This window comes from Myotis brandtii, unplaced genomic scaffold (assembly GCF_000412655.1).
Source record: "Myotis brandtii unplaced genomic scaffold, ASM41265v1 scaffold456, whole genome shotgun sequence".
NCBI classification, from domain to species: domain Eukaryota; kingdom Metazoa; phylum Chordata; class Mammalia; order Chiroptera; family Vespertilionidae; genus Myotis; species Myotis brandtii.
In genome coordinates this window covers 2050395-2063407 of record NW_005367431.1, presented here as the reverse complement: position 1 = coordinate 2063407, position 13013 = coordinate 2050395, and the positions used below count along the sequence as shown (strand labels likewise).

Genomic DNA, 13013 nt, shown 5'->3' with positions numbered 1-13013 from the left:
CCCTCTCCCCTCCCCTTCTCCCTCTCCCTCTCCTCCCTCTCCCTCTCCCTTCCTCCTTCTCTAAAAATCAATAAAAACATTTTTAAAAATTGGTATAAAGGATTAATTAATTATTCATCCATAGCTTGAGTGATCCCAAAGCACTTTGTCTATATATCTACAGGCACTTTTCCCTTTGTAGTTTATCTCTTTATACTCCCTACTAAACAGTACCCGTATGTGCAAATTAAACTGAGTTAAAGATTCCTATGTTGTTGGTTTCAATTTATTTAACCATTACAAATGGTTAATAGTTATTACCAGTAATGATACATATAGGTCTTCTTATTGTAATGTGTTTTTCTTTTAATATGAAATTAGCAGGTATACATGTATATATTGCTTTCTTGGTATTACCAAATTGTTTGCCAACATCAGTCCTCTAATATTCAGTGCTACGAACAATTTACAGTTCTTGTTTATTCACAACCAACCTTACTAATAATGGATTTTAATATTTTAAAATAAATATATTTCCAGTTTAATAGTTATAAATATTGAATAATATCCCACATGCCAAGCATTCAGATGGGGTTTGCACTGGCACACCCTCCTTGGAGCACACCCATAGGATCCCCTATTCAAGTGAATTTTCTTCCTCCTAAACTCTAAGGGTCCCCACGATACTTGCCCAGAGGGCCAATGGGTAGCAGCAGCTCATCCTGGGCTAACCTCCTGATTTTGCCTCTAAGCCCCCTTTTCTCTGAACCCCTGGTGGCTAACAGCTCACTTCTTTACCATGTTGTTTCTAGAGAGTCAGAGTAGGCTCAGGCTCTCTCCAGTTGCTTTTTCTGTCCTAGGCCCTTCCTTGTTTCATTGTCCACAGCTTTAATAAATGTACGCTCAAACAATTTTAAAAATGGGGGTGTGCTAATTTCCAAGTATATCTCTTTCAGTTATATACTCGGGGCCCTGGGAAATGACCGCCAGAAGGGTCCACAGACCCAGTGGGCCGGATCTTGGGCCAGGACTCAATTTATTTCCTGGTCCTCTTAAGTCCATGATGACACTTCTAGACTCCAGCTGTCAATATCAACCTGTCCTCAAAACAGTTTACAGTTACCTGAATGAATGGCCATAAGCAGGGCCAACTACATTATTTGTGTGCCCAGTACTCCTGGACTGAGAATGAGTAAGAGAAATTGCCCACTAAAAGTGCCACAGTTCTCCCAAGCCCAGGCAAGGAAAGGATGGCCAGGTGGGGCCAGAGGGTGTGGCCAAGAGGACCCTCCTGGGAAAACAGTAGGAGATAGATCATGTGTGTGAGCTTTAAGCCCCCAGCACGTTTCATTTTCCCCATCAGACTTCACTTACAGAACACAAATTTATAGATAAAATTATTAAGAATTTCAAGACAGCAACTGCAGAGTATTAAACTTCAAGTGCAGGGGCATATTAGGTCTTAGAGCCATAGATTTCTTAGGGAATTATTACACTTGCTTTGGTATTAACTGGTTCCTTTCTCCTGGGGACCTGGATTCCTTCAGTCAGAGGGTTCAGGATCTGAAATTGGTTCAGGTCCAGAAACTGGGCATAGGGGTCTGGTTTTTTATTGGGGTGACTGCCCTCAGCATCTTGATCTATCCTTGGTTTGTTTTGGTGTTACTGCGGATGAAAAGGGGGCACTGTAATAAATCTAACAGAAAGTAACCTCATAGGGTGATCTGATCATAAATTCCTAACTGGTCAGGTCATAGTGGGTAGTTATGCACCAGGCCTGTAACTTCTTTAGTAAAAGGTTTAAGCAAGCCCTGTGGGTTTTTTGTTGTTGTTATTGTGTGTGTGTGTGTGTGTGTGTGTGTGTATAGACATACACACATATATGTGCATAATTTTAGAGAAGAAGGGAGAGGGAAGAGAGAGAGAAAAACATCAATGATGAGAGAGAATCATTGATTGGTTGCCTCCTGCACCCCTACTAAGAAGGATCAAGCCTGCAACCCAGGCATGTGCCCTTGACCGGAATCTAACTTGGGACTCTTCAGTCCGCAGGCCAATGCTCTGTCCACTGAGCCAAACCGTCTAGGGCAGCCGTGGGCAAACTACGGCCTGCGGGCTGGATTCAGCCCGTTTGAAATGAATAAAACTAAAAAAGACCGTACCCTTTTATGTAATGATGTTTACTTTGAATTTATATTAGTTCACACAAACACTCCATCCATGCTTTTGTTCCGGCCCTCTGGTCCAGTTTAAGAATCCATTGTGGCCCTCGAGTCAAAAAGTTTGCCCACCCCTGGTCTAGGGCTATACACTCATTGTTTGATTCTTGTATGTGCCCTGACTGGAGTTTGAACCCACAATCTTGGCGTGTTGGGAGGATACTAACCAACTGAGCTACTACCTGGCCAGGGCCAGGTTTGGATGTTCATATGTCAATACTAGAGGCCCAGTGCACGAAATTCATGCACAAGTAGGGTCCTAGCGGCAGCCGGCCGCAGGCCTGGGCCTCCCTTTGTTCTACGCTACCTCCTGGTGGTCAGCACTCGTCATAGCGAGCAATTGAACTCCTGGTCGGTCAAACTCCTGAAGGGACACTTTGCATATTAGATTTTTATATACATAGATTACAGATAGAGAACTGCTCTTATTGGCTGCTTGTCATTTTGCTGCTAGTGACATCATGTTTTATTAACTATCTCCATAAATTTAAGTCAGATCCCTTTGACTGGCACTCTGATTTTGCTGGTCTTTATGTAGTAACTAGAGGTCTGGTGCACGAAATTCATGCACTGGGCGGGGGGGGATTCCCTCAGCCCAGCCTGCTCCCTCTCACAGTCCGGGAGCCCTCGGGGGATGTTTGACTTGCAGATCCCTGTGAGGAGCATCTGTCCCCTGGTTGTCAGTGCACATTATAGCGACCAGTCATTTAGCTGTTCAGTCTATTTGCATATTAGCCTTTTATTATATAGGATTGTGTCCATCTAGCTTCTAACAGTTAAGTACCACAGGCTGGTCTCCTTTGTTTCAGGGTCTTGTCATCCATCACCTTTGCTGTCAGTGAGGTTAGTTGTGTAACAACCTCTCCTATGGAGGAGAACAGCTATTAACTTCTTAATACTGGTGCCCCTTCTCACTAGCACATTCCTGATGATATTCTCTTGACTATTCCAAGGAACATAATCTTTTGATGGGTTTTCTGACCACTTCAACAAGCCTACTTCCCCGAAACTTTTAATCCTTTTCTCCACTGTCTGCCACTACGGTTTTGGCATTGCTACTTTATTTAACATGGACCATCACTTTTCCAGCTTTCAGGAACCATCCTAGTGGTAGTAAGTTCACACCAGATCTTGAAGTTTTTGACCAGGGTGTTAAATTTTGTATCTCCAGAGAATGATCAGTCGCCTCCCTTTTTAATCTTATACTAGAGGCCCAGTGCATGAATTCATGCATGGGTGGGGTCCAGCTGGCCCGGCCCCAATTGGGGCAGATTGGGGCTGGGCCTGTGGGAAGGAGGAGATGGCAGGAGGTGGGTCTGTGGGGGGAGGAGATGGGCCCAATCGGGGCTGGGCTGGCTGGGGGGGAGGGGCTGCGGAAGGTTGCAGCGGCCCGCCAACCGTAATCGGAACTCGCCGCCAGGACTCCCTGGTCCCCAACACCGTGTAGGCAGAAGCGAGGTTCCTCGGGAAACGGAGTTAAAATCGGCTGCCGTGATGCCGGGGGATGGGATCAGGGCCGAGTTCGGACGAAGCGGGAGAGGACGGGAAAACTCCAGCTCCCACCTTTGGTTTTCCTCTCTTTCTTTTTCTTCCCGAAGTAGGTTCTCCGGGGAAGTCAGCCAGTGCGCTCACGGTCGCCGCCCGGCTGTGCTTTGCGCTCGGAGTTCGGACCAAGACAAAGGCGGGAGCTGTCCGCGGTGCTGAACCGGCCTCGCCGCCGCTGGAGCAGAGCGGCTGCTGGAACCTGCTCTCTCCTCCTTGACCCCCTCCTTCCATCTTCCCTTCACTCTCTGATTCTTCTCCTCTTCCGCGTTTACTTCCTCCTTTTGTCTTTCCTTAGAACCCGTGTCCGTGCACACATATATATTTGTATATATAGATATATATCTATATATTTATATATAGATATATATATATCTATATATATATGGATGTTCTGATCCTCATGTTCAAACACTCAGAATTCGGTCACATTTGTACTCCCCTGGTACATGCTGGCTAAGTCTTTCTCGTAACTCTCTGAGGTTGTAGTTCTGACCTTATCAGACACAGTACTGACCTACTATAAATTAAAGACCGATGAGCCAGGGGGCATGGAGGTGGCAGATCCTGAGGGGCACTGTTTTATTGAACAGGTAGGGGAGTCGTCTGCATTATCTTCACGTGAGGAGAGAGCGCTAGCTCTTACAGGGCCACTTTTGTAGTCAGAAGGGGTTAAGGAGTTTTTGGGTATTTGAGATTTTGGAGGGGTTTCAACTCTGTTGTCTCCATCTTGTGGATTAGAGTCCCTTTTTCCTAATCAGGGTCCTGATGTTGGCATAGCATACTTCCCTGGTTGAGAGTTAACTTTCTTTGGAGCTGGGCTATTCTGATGAGCCTGGTCTTCAGTTTTTCCTGTCCTCCTACTGTCACAGAAAAAAAAAGCCTCTTTGTATGTTTACCTAGGAGGTCCTATGGCTTTCATATTTGACATTCACTTGACTGTTAATCACTCCTAGCTTTTTGTTATCTTTTTCTAGAGCATCAATTGAATTTAATAATAGCTATTCAATTTCATTGTCATAGTCATTGTTTCCCCTTACTTTTCACGTGCCTGATACATCTAGTCAACTGGAGTATTCCATTCCACAGATAGACAACACTATCATCACTGGTGAAAGTGTAAGAATTAGACCAGCACCTTCTGCCAAGGATTATCTGTGTTACACCCACCACCAGTGATGGAGTCCTCATTGCCATCTAGTCTGTGAGCAATTCACCTCCAGAACCACATCATATTTCCAGTTTTCTCAGATCGCATGTGGCACCAACTGTTAGTAGGTACTTTTTCTCTGAAAATACACTCTGAATTGGACTTTAGAATTCAGACTGTTTATTAGGGAAATCCCTTGGGATCCAAACCATGAAAGAGACAGGAAGCAAGATTGGCAGATTTGATCCTTCTCTTAATTAAGGGTGAAGGAGGTTGGATATCTATACTTAGTCACATTTCTTTCAAAACAATTTTTTTTGCTTTATTTTCATATTTGATCATTCTAAACTTATAACTTAACTGAACCATCCTCCTATATCTAAAATAACTTCTACTTTCTTTAGGCAAACCAATTCCTTCCTTCTAAGATATGCTCATATCCTTTCTCAGGTGTTTATATGAGTTTCGGAGGTGGTGTTTTGTTTTGTTTTTTCATAACATAAAATTTTGGCTTTTACACTCTAATAATTCAAGATGGGGTTTGGAAAGGGAACTTATTTGAGGAAACTGAAAATGATATATTTTAAAATGAAAATTACCCTTCAAGTTTATGATATTTTTATATTATGAATCTGTATTCAACTCCTTGAAAATAAATCCCAGTTGGCAATGTTCTCAGTTAGTTGTACATTTCTATTATGTTCTAGTTTTAAATTATAATCACTGGTACTGAACTGGGTTTATTTTTTTAAAAAGCATATGGATTATATGTTTTAAATATATTATTTACTATTTTCTCTTTTTAGAAACTATACCCTACCTCCCTAAACTGGTTAATAGTGGCATGGAAGATCCATTGGGTGAGTATCATCTACACTTTTAAAAAATTTATCTTTATTGTTGTATTATAAATCTCTCCCCTTTTTTTCTCCCCAGTGACCCCTCTACCCTTCCCCCGCCGCCTCTCTCCAGGTCTTCACCACACTATTTTCTGTGTCCATGGGTTATGCATACATATGCCTGTAAGTTCCCCGGTTAATTTCTCCCTATCCACCCCTGCCTTCCCTCTGAGATTCGTCAGTCTGTTACATGCTTCTGTGTCTCTGGATCTATTTTGTTCATTAGTTTATTTTGTTCATTAGATTCCACAGATGAGTAAGATCATGTGATACTTGTCTTTCTCTGACTAACTTATTTCACTTAACATAATACTCCCCAAGTCCCTCCATGCTGTCTCAGAGGGTAAGAGATCCTTCTTTTTTACGGCTGCATAGTATTCCATGGTATAAATGTACCGAATCCTTTTTTATCTACTCATCTATTGATGAGCACTAGGGCTGTTTCTAGATCTTAGCTATTGTAAATTGCGCTGCTATGAACATAGGGGTGCATATATTCTTTCTGATGGTGTTTTGGGTTTCTTAGGATATGTTCCTAAAAGTGGGATCACTACAAATGGCAGTTCCATTTTTAATTTTTGAGGAAACTCCATACTGTTTTCCATAGTGGCTGCACCAGTCTGCATTCCCACCACCAGCAGTGTACTAGGGTTCCCTTTTGTCCACATCCTCCCTAGCTCTTGTCATTTGTTGATGTGTTGATGATAGCCATTCTGACAGGTGTGAGGTGATACCTCATTGTCGTTTTAATTTGCATCTCTCTGACTATTAATGACTTGAAGCATTTTTTCACATGTCTCTTGGCCATCTACATGTCCACTTTGGAGAAGTGTCTATTTAAGTTTCTTTGCCCAGTTTTTAATTGGATTGTTTGTCTTCCTTTGTTAAGCTACATGAGTTCCTTATATATTTTGGAAATTAACCCCTTGTTAGATGTAACATTGGTAAATATATTTTACCAAATGGGGAAAAAATGCCAGTGTAACTTGAAGAAGTATAGTAAAAATGTTACCAAGTTTATATTCTTGTCATGTCCAGTTACCATAGATGACTGTGGTTAGTTAGGCACTTTGACCTAACTTGTACAAGTAATAGCTCAGATTAATAGCTGGGCTTTGAGAAGACTTTTTTTTTTTCTTTTTTTAGAGAGAGAGGAAGCGGGGAGGAGAGAGAGAAACATTGATCAGTTCCACCTCATACATTGCCTCCGATCGGGGATGGAATCTGCAACCTAGGTATGTGCCCTGAAGGGGAATCGAATCCACAACCTTTGGTGTATGGGATGATGCTTCAGATAACTGAGCCACTCGGTTCAGTGAGAAGACTGTTCTTGAAAATCTTACAAAATCAGAATTTCTCCTTTGATTTTTTTTTAAAGTATTTTTTTATTGACTTAAGAGAGGAAGGGAAAGGAGGAGAGAGAAACATCAGTGATGAGAGAGAATCATAGATTGGCTGCCTCCTGTACGCCCCCTACTGGGGATCAAGCCTGCAATCCAGGCATGTGCCCTGACCTCTTGGTTCATAGTTCGATGACCAACCACTGAGCCACTAGGGTCGGGCTCCTTTGATTTTAATGATCTTAAGTGGCTTCTTTAGGATCTTTGTTTTGTTTTTTTTCCCTGAAGAGAGGGTACTTACATCTAGTTCATCAGTGAAATCCTTATATTGAACACCAGAGGGCAATTTAGTTTCATTACCAAGTTAATTCTTTTTTTTGTTTTGTTTTGTTAATAATTTGTGTTTTTTAAAATATATTTTTATTGATTTCAGAAAGGAAGGAAGAGGGAGAGAGAGATAGAAACATCCATGATGAGAGAGAATCATGGATTGGCTGCCTCCTGCAAGTCCCCCACTGGGGATCGAGTCCAAAACCCAGGCATGTGCCCTTGACCAAAATCGAACCTGGGACCTTTCAGTTCGCAGGCCGAAGTTCTATCCACTGAAACCAAACCGGCTAGGGCCCAAGTTAGTTCTAGAGTGGATTATTTATGAACAATTTAACTTAGTAAATTGAGTTGATTGTAGTTGCCTGGTGACAAATCCTAAAGAACATGCCTACTAGTATATGGCCAATAAGAGTAACATATTGCCCTGACTGGTTTGGCTCAGTGGATAGAGCGTCGGCCTGTGGACTGAAAGGTCCCAGGTTCGATTCCAGTCAAGGGCATGTACCTTGGTTGCGGGCACATCCCCAGTGGGAGGTGTGCAGGAGGCGGCTGATCGATGTTTCTCTCTCATCGATGTTTCTCTCTCATCGATGTTTCTAACTCTCTATCCCTTTCCCTTCCTCTCTGTGAAAAATCAATAAAATATATTTAAAAAAAAAAAAAAAAGAGTAACATACAATAACTCCAAAGGTTTTTACTGGAAACTTATTTTTCTCTCTGACTTACATCACCTAACACAAGCATAACTTAAATTTAATTTAATGTAAGTAATTAAATTTATCATTAAGCTAATTAAATTTAACTTAAATTAACTATAACTTAAATTTATTAGAGGATAACATAGTGAGAGTTGCTATGGAAGTTAAAGTTGGCCAATAGTCAATTGAAACATAAATTGAAATGTACTTTTGATCACTAATATGAGAAAAAAGTTGTCTTCTGTGCTAGTGAGAAGATTTTTCCTCTAATACTTTAAATCTTGGAATTTGTAAATTAACATTTACATTCATATGTGGATTTTAGAAAAAAATGGAAATGATTCATAGTTACATATTTAACAACCAGTCTCATTCTCTGTTTCCTCCACTCCTTCTTCAAATGTTATACTGATTTTTTTCTTCGTTGCTTACAAAACATACATATGATAAGAATTTGGTTTACTGAGTTATAGTCCACTCAATTCCATTTGACAAAGTAAAGATTCTGAATGTAAAATGAGTTTTGTTTCTAAGAAGATGGAGTCTGTATAATATGGGTGAGAATTTTGTTAAGTCGGTTTGGCTAACAGTTATGTAGATGTATTGAAAAAGAATTATGTTTTCTATTCTAAAAATAAAATGAGGGATTTTTATCCATCAAGTTCCAGTGGGACTAACCTATGGCCTCTAGGACCTTTCCTACATGGACAAATGTTTACACATTTTATTTATAGTTTAAAATCCATTAATTTTGTTAGTATTGACATTTGTAAATACCATTACTGATCTCATTGGAAAAGTCTTTAAATCTTGAGAAGCTGTCAAGCTCACTCTAGTGGATATGTTTTCCAAATTTTAAATTTTCTCTAGAAAGCTTGACTTAATATCACTGACAATGCATACTATCAGGTTTTGTTTTGTTTTTATTCTATTTTGAGACAATGTCTGTCAAATATCTAAGCATGAATAACATAATTTGTCATTCAATCTTTCCTTTGAAAATGGTATCTTATGAAAAAAATTGGCTAGCTCAGCTTGCAACTCAATCACACAAGTGCCTTTTCTGAAGGTAACCATTGCACTTAAGTATATGCTTTATGCATTCTTATCATTTCATCACACACAATAAAAGACATGTACCAAAGGATTGAGAGTTATTAAAACTAATAATTTTTATATTTTTATCAAGGACATTCTTAAAGCTGGTGTTATTTTTAACTTTAATTATATAGTGGTGACGAATTTGAGGCCTATTACAATTTGGTGGTGCTGCCTTGATTTGTGTTAGGGTACCAGCAGTTTTGCTCACCATTGCTTTTGGATCATCAGTGCAAATGTCAACACAGTGAAAAAGGCATATAATTCTTTAGCATTATTAAGTATATAGTTGTACCTCTTGGACTCCTAAAAGGATCTCAGGGATCCCCAGTGATTGATGGACCATACTTACTTCAGCTTCCTGAGGTTCATAGAGGTTCTTCTGTGAAAATCATTAGCAAAGTCAAGACTTAGTCCTGGAAATTGTATTGAGTAGGACCAGGCTTCTGACAACTTCATTAAGTTTCTGTAGTACCCTCCCTTCTACAGAAGTGAACACAGTTAGTTGGACATTTGGCAGAAATGTGGTCAGAGGGAGTGAGTAGTTCTGTGGTATTTCCTAAATTGAGTGTGCCCTACGCACAGCTGTAGGATAAAGAACACTTTTGTGGAGTGAAATGAGTGTTCTGAGCTCATTAGGCAAGTGAGTGTTTTGAGAAGAAATTCACCAGTATGTAGTCAAGGCAAGTTGTTGGTCAGGCTCACCTGGACACTATGTTCTTATCTTTGAGAAGAGGATGGTGATGACAGACCTCAGTATGTCTCTTGAGTTAGACTGCTCCAATCTGGACTGGTGGTACACAGCTGTCATCCTAAAATATTCCTAGTTACCTGGTGACTCTGCTTCTCTCCTGTTTTTCCTCTTTCGTTTCCTGAATCTTATGCCTTCCTCTTTCTTTTTAAATTTTTTCCCTTTATTGATTTTCAGAGAGAGAAAAAGGGAGAAGGATAGAGAGATAGAAACATCGATGATGAGAATAATTGATCGGCTGCCTCCTGCATGCCCCCTACTGGGGATCCCGCCCTAAACCAGCATGTATTTTCTGGAAATGAACCATGACCTCCTGGTTCATAGGTTGATGCTCAACCACTGAGCCATGCCAGCCGGGCAAGTTTTTGGGTTTTTTTTATGAAGAAATGAGCTGTGGAAGAAGTGAACCAGCTGGGCTGTGTGAACTCAGGGAGAGTGTTACAGAGGCGAAAGAAGGGCCCTTAGAGCTTAGGAGGAAGAAAGCAAAGGTCTGCACCTTGAGGGAAGAAAGAAGGAAAGAAAGAAAGGCAGGGGTAGGGTGGGGTGGGGGGCATTTGCTCAAGAGACAGGGAGATGGCACCTGGGCTAAAGGTTTTTTGATATAGGAGAGGATCTGTCTGTAGGTATACTAAATTGCCTTCCCAAAATGTTTTAAATCTTCTGACTTCATTAAGTTTCTGTAGTGCCCTCCCTTCTGTAGAAGTGAACACATTTTTGTTTAAAATTTTTTTGGTATGTGTTTGATGAAATAATTTAATGAGTAGATTATTAATATGAATTTGAAACTAGGTTATTCTTATGTGTGGTGTTCTGGAAACAGATTTACAAGATAATTTCCCCTTTAGATTAGAATTTTTATCACATAGGAAATAGGAGAAGCAGTTTGTTGAGGTAGAAAACAGAAGCCATATCCTAAACAAATGAAATCAATTATTTCCTTCCTACTCTGTATCTGAATTTATAAATCATATTACATTATAAAGGTTTTTTTTCCTAGCTGTTAAGGACATACGTTAAGAAGCCATGCTCGCCCTAACTGGTTTGGCTCAGTGGATAGAGCGTCGGCCTGCGGACTGAAAGGTCCCAGGTTCGATTCCAGTCAAGGGCATGTACCTTGGTTGTGGGCACATCCTCAGTAGGAGATGTGCAGGAGGCAGCTGTGTGATGTTTCTCTCTCATCGATGTTTCTAACTCTCTATCCCTCTCCCTTCCTCTCTGTAAAAAATCAATAAAATATATTTTTAAAAAAAGAAGCCATGCTCAAAGCTAATACATGCACTTCACTTCAAAGTTTATGGGGAAAAATTTTGTGATGTTATGTTGTTACCATTTGAAGCTCAAAATGTGCTGACAACACAGTCCTTCCCTCCCTTCTCTTTAAGAATGAAGGACAAAATATGAACTTAATTAGTTTTGAGATCCTTACAGTGTAGGAGATAAATGCCTCTGGAATTAAATAATGCCCAAAATGATGTTAGTTCTATTTTTTCCCCTGGATTTTCAGTAGAAACTTAATGTAGCATTGTTATGAACATATATTAAATATCTTCTGTCATCTTATAAGACTATAAACTTATGGAGGGCAAGATCTGTTTTTTTGTTGTTGTTGTTAATCCTTACCCCGAGGATATTTTTTCCATTGATTTTTTTTTTTAGAGCAAGTGAAAGGGAAGAAAAGAGAGAGACATTGATTGGTTACCAAGTCAGAACCAGAAGTTTTTTGTGGTTTTGGTTGTTTGTTAAGAGAAAAAAAAATTTTTAAATATATTTTTCTTGATTTCAGAGAGGAAGGGAGAGGGAGAGAGAGATAGAAACATCAATGATGAGAGAGAATCATTGATCGGCTGCCTCCTCCATGACCCTTACTGGGAACTGAGCCCGCAACCCAGGCATGTGCACTTGGCTGGAATCAAACCTGGAATTCTTCAGTCCACAGGCCAACGCTCTATCCACTGAGCCAAACCAGCTAGGGCTGTTTGTTTTGTTTTTTTTTTGTTTTTTTTTAAATATATTTTATTGATTTTTTACAGAGAGGAAGAGAGAGAGATAGAGAGTTAGAAACATCGATGAGAGAGAAACATCGATCAGCTGCCTCCTGCACATCTCCTACAGGGGATGTGCCCGCAACCCAGATACATGCCCTTGACCGGAATCGAACCTGGGACCTTTCAGTCCGCAGGCCGACGCTCTATCCACTGAGCCAAACCGGTTTCGGCTGTTTGTTTTGTTTTTTAAAAAATATGTTTTTACTGATTTCAGAGAGAGGAAGGCAGGAAGAGAGAGATAGGAACATCAATGATGAGAATCATCCATCAGCTGCCTCCTACATGCCCCCTACTGGGGATGGAGCCTATAATCCAGGCATGTGCCCTGACCAGTAATTAAACAGTGATCTCCTGGTTTATGGGTCGATGCTCAACCATTGAGCTACACTGGCCAGGCAGGACCAGAAATTTTTATTTTCATGAAATCCAGTTGTTGTTTTTTTTTATGGTTAATGCTCTTTATCTTTTTTAAAACTTAAATTCTTTATTGTTGAAAGTATTATATATGTCTCCTTTTTCCCCCATTGACCACTCCCTGACTGCTCCTGCCCCCCAGCACATGCCCTTGCCTCCCTACTGTCTGTATCCATTGTTTATGCTTATATGCATGCGTACAAGTCCTTTGGTTGATCTCTTACCCCCCTCTTTCCAACCCTCCCCTGCCTTTCCTCTGAGGTTTGACAGTCTGTTCCATGTTTCTATGACTTGCTCTTTGTCTTTTAAGAAATCATTGCTTGGCTCTGGCCAGGTAGCTCAGTTGGTTGGAGTATCGTCCTGATATACCAAGGTTGTGGGTTCGATCCCTGGTCAGGGCACATACAAGAAGTAACCAATGAATACATAAATAAGTGGAACAATAAATCAATGTTTCTCTTTCTCTTTGAAATCAATCAATCAAAATAAATATATAAATAAAAAGAAATCTTTGCTTAACCCAAGGTCACAAAGATTTTTCTCTATTT

At 40.4% G+C, this 13013-nt stretch overlaps 1 protein-coding gene across 16 annotated transcripts in view; it reads left to right on the top strand.

Annotated features, from left to right (window-relative positions):
• The window catches only part of PHACTR4 (phosphatase and actin regulator 4), a 76638-nt gene that overhangs the window by 6594 nt on the left and 57031 nt on the right, over window positions 1-13013 (top strand). For 9 of the 16 annotated variants that reach the window (XM_005875110.2, XM_014546821.1, XM_005875113.2 and 6 more), the window contains one exon: window positions 5697-5750. In XM_005875110.2, coding sequence (XP_005875172.1) covers window positions 5735-5750 — 16 coding nt within the window. In that variant the 5' untranslated portion in view covers window positions 5697-5734. Of the gene's footprint in view, window positions 1-4829; window positions 5019-5696; window positions 5751-13013 lie in introns of those variants that run through there. The other 7 variants (XM_005875107.2, XM_005875111.2, XM_005875106.2 and 4 more) reach the window with 2 other exon arrangements.